At 30.6% G+C, this 10730-nt stretch overlaps 1 protein-coding gene across 2 annotated transcripts; it reads right to left on the reverse strand.

Moving 5' to 3' along the window:
• Nucleotides 1–852: 852 nt before the first annotated feature.
• Nucleotides 853–5250, reverse strand: LOC103834370 (protein tesmin/TSO1-like CXC 3). 2 transcript variants are annotated; one of them, XM_009110438.3, is made up of 9 exons: nucleotides 3811–5250; nucleotides 3322–3479; nucleotides 2867–3239; nucleotides 2433–2776; nucleotides 2273–2359; nucleotides 1905–2181; nucleotides 1652–1718; nucleotides 1436–1541; nucleotides 853–1367 (listed from the first exon to the last, which is right to left on the reverse strand). In XM_009110438.3, exons 1-9 carry the CDS (start codon nucleotides 3871–3873, stop codon nucleotides 1019–1021), a joined length of 1824 nt encoding a protein of 607 aa, XP_009108686.1. In that variant the 5' UTR covers nucleotides 3874–5250; the 3' UTR covers nucleotides 853–1018. The 2 variants fall into 2 exon arrangements, with proteins under 2 accessions (XP_009108686.1, XP_009108694.1); XM_009110446.3 differs by having other exon boundaries at nucleotides 2273–2350; nucleotides 3811–5242.
• Between the last annotated feature and the right edge of the window lie 5480 nt (nucleotides 5251–10730).

The raw sequence follows: 10730 nt of genomic DNA on the forward strand, positions 1-10730 counted from the left end.
GTTTTGAAAGGTTTCAGATCAACCATCGAATTGATACATGTCATTTTAATGTTTTTATTTGTATGCTTAAGGAAAACTTACATTTTGTAATTTAAAGTCATTTTAAAAAATTTAAAATCTAACATATAAGAAAAAAAATATAACATACTGTATAAGATTTCCTCATTTTTGTAATTTCAAGTCGTTTTATTTTTTTAAAAAAAATATAACATATAAGGTTTCCTCGTTTTTGTAATTTAAAGTCATTTAAAAAAAAATTCAAAATATAACATATAAAAAAATTTAATTTTTTTATTATATGGTTAATGTTATTGTTTAATTTTTTAATAATATAAAATTAAACAAAAATGAATAAGTATGCAAAAATTGTTATCAAATATTTATTATTCATAGTCATTAATTGCATATATATCTTAATCATATTAGGTAATTTTGTAGCTTTTATTTAAGGAACGAATACACATTTTTATATTTTGGGTTAATATAATATTCCATAGTAATTGGATTTGGATCAATATTTTTTCAATTGATTCTTAAGATGTCACGTAAGCTAAATTGTCATCATAATTAAGTGATACAGTAGGGTCTCTTTTTAATTAGTAAAAACTTAAGGTTACAATTTTTTAAATGATTTTCGATTAATATATAGGAGATTCCTTAGTTTCATAATCTAAGACCAGACTAAAAATTGCTAAATCTACCTTTTATTTCCAGCGCTCTAGTCTCTAGAGTAGTTAGACGCCTAGTTAAAGCCTAAAAGCTCTCTTAAATATCTTATGCACAAGAATTACGAACTTGTGTGTATTTTTAGTGCTTTAGCCCTCCACATATTTTCTGTAAGTTGGGTGAAAATTTGGCTACAAATTGTGTGTATATTACGCTAGAAAGGTTGCATATGTTGACTAACATTCTTATTACACACAACCAAGGTGAAACACAAACGCAAACAAAAACAGTTGTGGTGTAGACCAACTAGAAGTTGACATCAAAACAATTCAAATATTCAATTAAAAAAAATTTAGTGGTGCGGAGTGAGGGAAGGAAAAGTTGGAATTGAAGACAGTAAGAGCTTCCTTCCACCGTTTCTTCTCCAAGGAGTCGTCTCTGTTGAATCCATATGTGGCAGAGAAACCCTTTTGCTGTTTGGAGATAAGGCATTAATGTTGGTTACTGGAGAGTGGATAAAATTCTCAATATCCTCTGCTCTTTCCTCTGCAATTGTCTCAATCCTTGACTGAGACATCAAACCCATGTCCTGTTTTCTGAAAGATTGGCTATTGTACAAGGAAGCTCCATGCAGATGTTGCTGAGACTGTTGAGAAGGCAGCATGTTGTTGGATGAGATTGGAAGTTGAGCCAATGGTTGTCTGAACAAGAAACAAAGGTTAATAGAAGAGCCAAGATCATGAGGAGCTTTCTTAATTGGTTTTCTTACCTTAATGGCATTGGTGTTGAAGGTGGAAGTGGTATTGTTGTTCCGCTTTTGCCAGATGTTTCATTTTCTTGATCTTGTTCTGTATCCATACCAGCAAATGAAGACCCTGCAGTATTGTGTAAGTTGTATTCATGTCAAATCAAAAGACCAAGTGACTTGACTTGAGATATATATATATATAGAGAATTATGAGAAAGATGGCATAGAAACACTAACCATCTTTTCTGCCAAATGCATTCTTACATCCTTCACATCTACAATTAATGGAACAGCCAACTCCACTCTATATGGAACATCAGAGAGACAAGTATATAAGAATCTTACACAGATATGTAGGCGTGTTCAATCCGGATTTCCGTCCGGTTTAGGTTCGTTTTTTTTTTTGGTTTATAAAAATTAGCTGCCATATTGGAACCATATCTAATTTGATGTCATGCAGGTTAAAGATGATGTAAGAAAAAAAAAGTACCTGATAACATTCACAATACTTCTTCAGACAGTTTGATTTCTTGCAGTTACAACCTCTTTTGTGTCGCGCAGAGGCCGGAGTTTTACTTGCATCTTCTCCAACTTCAATTGTAGAATCAGAGTTTCTGATGACTTTAGGAGCAAATGCAAGGGGATTTCTAGATTCAATCTGTTTGCGAGTAGCCAAAACAGTGTCTTCATGGATAGGTTTGTTGAAGCAATCTATGCATGAACATGGCTCTATGCAATACACTCCAGCAGCAAAGCATTCACAGTAACTGCAGCAGAGAAAACATTCAAAAGAGACTCAACCAAAAAAAAATGATTTAAGCAAAAGCCAAAAAGATCTAAAGAGGATTTATAGCTTACAGCTTCAAACACTTTGATTTTTTGCAGTTGCACCGTTTACATGATGACTCTCCTTCTCCTGCTTGCTCAGACTTGCGCCTGCACATTCTAATGCACATAGATTGTTAAGAAAATGAATATGATTTTGACTTGTGGCAAGTCTCTCAGGATAACAACTTGCCTTTTCTTCTTGGGGCTGCTTTGACTCACTTCTACCAAAGCTAAAGACACTGGAGCCTCTTCTAAGCCTTCTTCACCTGCAGCTTCTTCCCTGGTCTCATTTTCTCTGACAATGTCGTCAGAGGGAAGAACAGGAGTCGTCGTAGAACTTTGCAAACCAACTTTAACGTTTCCGGTAAATGAGTATTCTTTACTAACATTGTTGTTGTCCTTAGAAGACATTGCAATAGCGTTAAGATGGAGACCAATGCTAGGCACTACACATCTCGGTGTTTGATTATTGTTCCGCGGCATCTCAAAGTCCAGACAGCGTCTTCTCACGCCACGATGCAAGACCGAAAGAGCCTGCCACACACACACACACACAGAATAATCTCAGAGACAAAAGATTAATCAAGAACTAAAGATAATAATTTCAAAAGCTTTTTTACTCACATCAGAGGACTCAGGTTCATTGCTTTGTGAAACAGGCGCCAATGCAGGCTTTGAACCGCTACATAAACGCGTTTTGGAGTCTGATGATCGCTGCAAGAAGCATCTGAAAGCCTCTGAATCATTAGGTGAGCCATAAATCAACATGTCAGAAGAATCAGAGATCAGAGTTTCCCAATCTGGAGTATCACTCTTCCGCTTGACGTTGTCGTCACACATCTTCTGCAGATCCGTTTCACCATCTTCACAAGCACCATCATTGGTAACTCTAGGTGTAGTAGTAGTAAGGCAGTCATTATTGAGGATTTGTGGCGGTTCCTTTTCAGGTAAAGCTTCTTCTACAACTTTGTTGGAAGGATCAGAGGAGTTACTATGACTGCAAACGAAAAACATTCCAAATAATCAGAGATTTATTTTTTAAGTAAAGAAGAACAAGAAGAAGGAGGAGGAGAGTTAACCTTCTGAAACGAGATCCTTTGTGAGAAGCCACATGAGGGGTAGTGAACACAGGAGGAGGAGATGTGAAACTCAGAGAGCTAAACGTCTGAGCATTGGAGATTGATTTGACTGTTGTGATTGGAGACAAACTGTTTATGTAATTGAACACTGGAGAGTTCTGCATTCCGACAAACAAACAAAAAACAACTTTGATCGATCAGTGATGAACACAATTCAACTCAATTATTATAAAAGAACAGTTACATCATCAGATCCATCAAAACTCTAGAAATTCCAAAAAGACAGAACCCAAAATGGGAAAGTTGAGATTACTGAAATCAATCTTATGAATCAGAAATAAATTTAAATTGAATCTTTGAGTAGAATTAAACTAATTGAGAGATGGGTATTGCACAGATTTAGAAAATGAAAACACTTTCCTCAAATAAACAAAAACTGCATCACAGAGTAAGAAAGAAACAAGGGATGATGAGTGTTGGAGAAAAGACCTCGACTTTGAGTTTAGAAACCGGAGTCTCGATCTGGGTTACTGTCTTTTGAGGTGTATCCATTTTCTAAACAGTCTGCACTTTCTCTCTCTCTACTTAGGGTTGAATAAGAAGACGAAGAAGGATGAGATTTCAAAGAAGGAGAGAGAAGCGGGAAGATGAGAGGATTTTTCTCGTGAGGAGGATAGTCCAAACCAAATCCAACAAAGGCTAACCACAACTACAACAAAAGGGTCACTATTTGACCCCAACAACACTTGTCTACGTATCTCTTTTATTGACTCACTTACTTTCTGTCTGTAAAAACATACGTTGTAAATATCGTAATCTTTGCTTTTAATAAAGTAACGGACATCAACCTTGATCTTTTTTTTTTTTTGGAGAAGAAGATACACACACAAAAAAAGTAACTACACTAGAGTTCCTTCCTTCGCTGCTTCTGTTTTGTCTGCATTCAAAAAGGTTATTTAAGAGAGAAAAAAAAAGAAAAAAATCTTTTTCTTTTTCTTTAATTCTGTTTTTTTTATCTATGTGGTTTACTGACTATGTTGACTACTTGTCACGCTTGATCTACGAGTTTTTCTCTACCTTACTTTTGTTTGACCATATCAACAGTGATTTGTTAAGATAGAATGGAGAATTAGGATGTGAAAAAAAAAAGCTCAAATAACAAAATAAAAACGAATTAATAGATTTGATTTTTTGATATCATGCAAAAAATTATGCAGACATAAAGAGAGAATGCAATTACTTTTTTGTCAACAAAGAGAGAATGAAATAAAATTATCTATTTATTGATTTCACAATAATTTATATATTTATAAAGATAATATTAACTGTTAAAGATCTATAAAATGATTAGACTCCATGAAAAAGAGGGAAGAGACTTGTAAAAAATTATCATCATTTGACTTTGTCACTTTATGTTATTTTAAGTTAATTTCAAAAAAGAATGTAACTATATCAACATCCCACAATTAACATTTCAATTGTGAAATTCAGTTCATCCAGACTGCTCCATAAATAATTAATGGATGAAAAAAAACATTTTATATTTATAATCAACAAAAAAGTCATCGGATACCATAATACTAATAATTATAAAAAAAAATTATAATGATAAACATTGGAAACTGCATGGAAGAGAACACGTTACGAATTACAACTTACAATGCTTTTAGCCTGGAGATTTGTAATTAATACACTAAATCTGCTAATCACGAGAAAGCACTTATGAGTAATCATGGCACTATTAAATTGAAATTAATTGGTCAATTATTCGTAGTAATAATGATAAATTGATAATCATGTACTAGTATGATTTTAGTAGCAGTAATTTGTTAATGTAACGTTCGGAGAAAATCAAGCCTCTTAAACTGCATGGAATGACAATACATCTCTCCCGTATTTTAATCCATATTTCAATTTAGAATCTCTTATATATTAATAAATATTTCTTCTGTTTCATATTAAACTAGGTGACCGGTCCGCACCCTGTGCGGACATAAGACCATGATAGGTCCGCATCCTGTGTTCTTTCTCGGTCCGTACCTCACGAGAGGGAACACAGTAACGTCAGTAGGAAGAAGCAGATATTGTGTGTACGTATAATTGCAATGTCACAAAATATTTTGTGTGTTTACGAAAATACTTTCATTCAAAAAATGGAATAAATAGTGTATAGTTTTAGAAGTAACAGATTTTATATTATCATTAATTATAATTGTATTGTATATGTTTCGTAATTATTTATTTTAGGTGAATAATATTATTTTTCCATAAATAATAAACAAACATTTATGTAGACATATTAAAAGAAAATATAATAAAAATCAAAATATTATCCATAAATAATATAAATTATGAAGTACATTTCTCGATAAAGAAAGCAAATTCAATTAGAAACGTGCAAAAAATTAAATAAATTTTGTAAGCAATTTGACAGGTTAACATTATTTGATAAATTTCTAAATTTCTAAATTTTATTGAACATGAAATAATATTAAATTGACATACCGTCATCGGTCTCCTAACTCATCACAACCCATATGGCAAATACAAAAAATAAATAATTGTAACAGTTTATATATTTTAAAATTTGTATTTGAAAAAAAGTAGATTAAAATTACGTACCGTGACTACGGAATATTCTGAAAAATTTGTTTGTAGACAACATTCAATGTTTTTGTCTTCGGCTTCCTTTCTTTACCAGTTATTAGGATTTTTAATCCAGATCTCGACTTAACTCTTGAAAGTGCAACTTTGCCTTGCATTTTGTAAGCATTTTATAAATTATTTTAAAATTATGATAAATTTATTCTTTAAAAAACGATAAATAATTTAAAAATAATATTAATAAACATTTTTGGATTTTGTAATATTTAAAATAGTTATTATATAATTATATTCGAACACAGTTCATCAAGTAGAGGATAAAACTATTATAATTATCTATAAAATTAAGTTCATTTTATTTTATAGGTTATAAATATTAAAAGTAATAAATAAAACATTATTAGTCTTTCAAAAATTTCGAGAATAGTTTCCATAAATTGTTATTTGTAATATTCGTTAGATTATATGACAAGTGCTGTTAAACGTCAATAAGTTAAACAATTCTTCCATATTTGGAAAACATATATATATATAACAATGACAAATTAAACGGTAGAGTATGTAAACACCTGTTTTCTACCAGCGTATGTTAGAACACCGCCGTATTTAAGAATCTTAAGGGCCTCTACAGGTCTTTATTCTTCGCCTTCACCATCCCACTTCAGCGGCTTCAGTTGAACCTTCTTGTATATCCCTGAGAAATTTTCTCCCTGCGCCATTCCAAAAGGTTCTCTGCTGTGAGAAAATGACCTCATGAATTAAATAAAAAATGCATAATGCGAGCTTATTTATAAGATAGTATATTCAACAAAAAAATGATATAAGATAGTATTACTAAATGATACTATGTAATACTTTCCCGGACAATATTCAACAAAGAGAGAGAAAGTACTAAAGAACCTCTTCAAGAACTGCTTTAACTTGGCGAAGTTTCTCAGCATGTTCAATCAAGGTTTTCTGGATCACTATCACTCTCACGACCTGGTCTACATATAAAAAAAGGAAGACCACATTGTCGTTACCAGTATTCAACACATGGAAAAGATAGACTAGACATGCTTTTTGGAGACAAGACACAAAGAGTTGAGTTCAGGGTTCTAAAGATGAGGAGCCTTTGCGTCTAAACATATTTTTCTTAGCACACAAGCAGCATTGTCGTAATACCTTAATAGTATGAGAGGAGAGATTTGTGAATAATACTTTAAAGAATGAAAAATGAATGTTTGTATTTTAAGACCTTGGGTGTCTCCTATATATATACAGTCGATTTATTCTCATATTAATGATTTTAATATTTTGCACAATAAATAATAAATTCGTTTAAAGAAAGATATTAAATGTGTATTGTCAAAAAATGATTTTCATATGATATGATTTTAACTTGCGCTAGTAATCCATATTAGAAAGGTAAGTTATTAAAAACAAACAACCTAATTAGAAACATTAAAATATTTTGTAAGCAATATAATAAATATGATATCGACATGCGCAAGTTTACTGTTTGAATAATAAGGAAAGTTTTTAATAATTGTCTTAATTCTAAATCTTGCCCAAGGGTAAACTAAATCGATAAAATTTAATGATTTCAACTTGTGCAAGTAATCCATATTGTGAATAAGTGATTTGCATATTTAATGATTTCAACTTGCGCAAGTAATCTATATTAGAAAGGTAAGTTATTAAAAACAAATTTTGTCAATAAGTTATTTGCATATTTAATGATTTCAACTTAATCGATATTAAATGTGTATTGTCAAAAAATGATTTGCATATGATATGATTTTAACTTGCGCAAGTAATCCATATTAGAAAGGTAATTTATTAAAAACAAACAACCTAATTAGAAACATTAAAATATTTTGTAAGCAATATAATAAATATGATATCAACATGCGCAAGTTTACCGTTTGAATAATAAGAAAAGTTTTTAATATTTGTCTTAATTCTAAATCTTGCCCAATGGTAAACTAAATCGATAAAATTTAATGATTTCAACTTGTGCAAGTAATCCATATTGTAAATAAGTGATTTGCATATTTAATGATTTCAACTTGCGCAAATAATCTATATTAGAAAGGTAAGTTATTAAAAACAAATTTTGTCAATAAGTTATTTGCATATTTAATGATTTCAACTTGCGCAAGCAATCCATATTAGAAAGGTAAGTTATTAAAAACAAACAACCTAATTATTAGGGGTAGACACTTTACCCGATATCCGAAGTGGCACCCGAACCCGATCCGAAAAACCCGAACTGAAATCCGAACCGAAGTAGCAAAATACCCGAACGGGTATTGAATAAGGAGAGATTGGATACCCGAACCCGAACGGATAATACCCGAACCCGAATGGATATCCGAAGGTAACCGAACATATGTATAATTAACCTTATATTTTTAGTTTACATCTCTCATTTTATATAAAATATTTATATTGATACTACATATACTTTAAGTTCATATGATATTCATACAATTACGAAAAATGATCTGCTACTCACTTAAAATGCATGTCAAGTTTTTTATTAAAAAAATTAACAAAAAGTTACATCCGAAATTTAAAAAAAAATAACTAAATTAATGCTTTTTTAGTTTTAAAATGTTATGTCCAAATCTATTAACCATTCAGTCTATTAAAAATAAAAAAATAGTTAACTGAAAGTTATATTTTTAAATATAAGAAACTTGAGAAATTAAAATTTTAATTTTTTTAAAAAAATCTAAATATCCGAACCAGATCTGAAATAACCGAATCCGAGCTAAAAATACCCGAACCCGTTCCGAAGTACAGAAATACCCGAACGGGTTCTACACCTCTATACCAAAATACCCGAAAATCCGAAATACCCGACCCTAATCCGAACGGGTACCTAATGCTAAACTAAATCGATAATTATTATCTCCTAGCTATATATGGGCTTCACGAAATCGACAATAGTTTTGGGCTTGTCTACATAAGCGATTGATTAAAATAAATGAAAAAGAAAAATTCAAAAAAACCAGCCAATAGAATTATAACGTTTTTCCTGAGAAGCTCTATATGAGTGCCACCTCAGCAGAAATCACTAAAGTGACTTCTCTTTTAATGTATAGGGGGATGTCGTTTTAGCTTTTAAATTTTGTTTCATTATAAGTGTCGTTTTACATTTTCAATATAAATATTAAATGTTTTTTTCCAGTTTCTATCCTTACTCTTAGCTCATTAATTAATAAAATCATACAAAATCATATATTAAATAGAGGTAAAACACAACATTTAATCATTTTCTTAATTCTTGTGCAAAAACCTTAAATGACACTTATAATGAAACGGAAGGATAAATATATATTACTCCCTACGTTCTTTAAAGATAGACTTTTTTAACTTTTTATATACGCAACTATACGTTTTCACTTGGTAATGAAGAATTCTCAAGTGAAAACGTATAGCTGCGTAGAATTTTATCTCAAATGATTATAAAATTCTTCATTACCAAGTGAAAACGTATAGTTGCGTAGAATTTTATCTCAATTGATTATCTCAAATGCAGTTTTTCATTATCATTTTTTTATGTTTTAGAACTACATAGATAAAATTCTTCACTACCAAGTGAAAACGTAAAATTTTATCTCAAATGATTATAATATCTATGTAGTTCTAAAACATAAAAAAAATCAAAATTGATCTATGTGTTTTTCTTATTCAATTGTGCTAAGTTAGTATTTGGAGGTTATTTATGTACATTGACAAAATTTATTTAAATATATAGTGACTGAATACCAAAGTACATTTACTAAAAATATGTTATTATTAGGAGTTCTGGCCCTTTTTTGGGCCGAAAGCTCAAGAATTTGAAAGTAACAAAATGTAGTGAAAATAATTTGAGAGAATTGATCCTGTAACCTCTCCAAATATCGGTAAGCCATTAACCAATTGAGCTATAAGAAACTTTGTTAAAAATGAACAAAAATTTAGTTGTCCTAAACAAGACCTAAAGCACATATTTTCATAGTTTCCCCTCAGAACGGATACTGATTATTAGGAACAATTTTGTTTTTATCCCTTTCTTATTATTTGAGGAGCATTTTTATTAATTAACCTCATTCTCATGTGTGATTAACACAATTGCCATTACTTAGGTGTCATCATGATAACTCTCCTCACACTATTTTTTAAAAAAGCCTTCATTGCCTAGATAAATTACATGTAATGCCATTGGACATTATTTCATATATTTTGCACATTAAACTTTTAATGAAAGTTTGTTACATTACAACAAATGGTGTTATTATGATGTACAGACTAGGAAGTATTGTTTTAAGAAACAAATCATATGAATATGCAACTTCTATGTCTATATGAAAGGCTAGAAAATTGATCCATGTATTTTATATTTAGTATTTAACGTTTTATATTATAAATCTAAAAATTATATTTACTTTGTAGCTACATCTATATGAATATGTAGGGTCTGATTGGTAATGGCTGTACCTTTAAAATTTTTGTTGTAGAAAAAAATCTGTAGATTTTTTGCTGTGGCTTTAGATTTTATTGCTGTAGAATTTTATAGAAAGCACTGAAAAATTGTTTTAGATATTTGGCTCTGCAGAGCACTTGTACAGCTGTAAGTTATTTCAAGAGTTGTGGTTTCAAAAAAAAAATTAAAGTTTGATTGCTCTGAATTTAGTGCTTTAGAAATAAATATGACTCTGGACAGCACCTACAGCAACTACCAATCACCCCTGTAACTTCTACGTTTATATGAAAAACCAAACTATAACATGAGTTTTGTATGCATGCATATTTATATAGGAATAGCAACATAT

Source organism: Brassica rapa, chromosome A01 (genome assembly GCF_000309985.2).
Source record: "Brassica rapa cultivar Chiifu-401-42 chromosome A01, CAAS_Brap_v3.01, whole genome shotgun sequence".
Taxonomy (NCBI): Eukaryota; Viridiplantae; Streptophyta; class Magnoliopsida; order Brassicales; family Brassicaceae; genus Brassica; species Brassica rapa.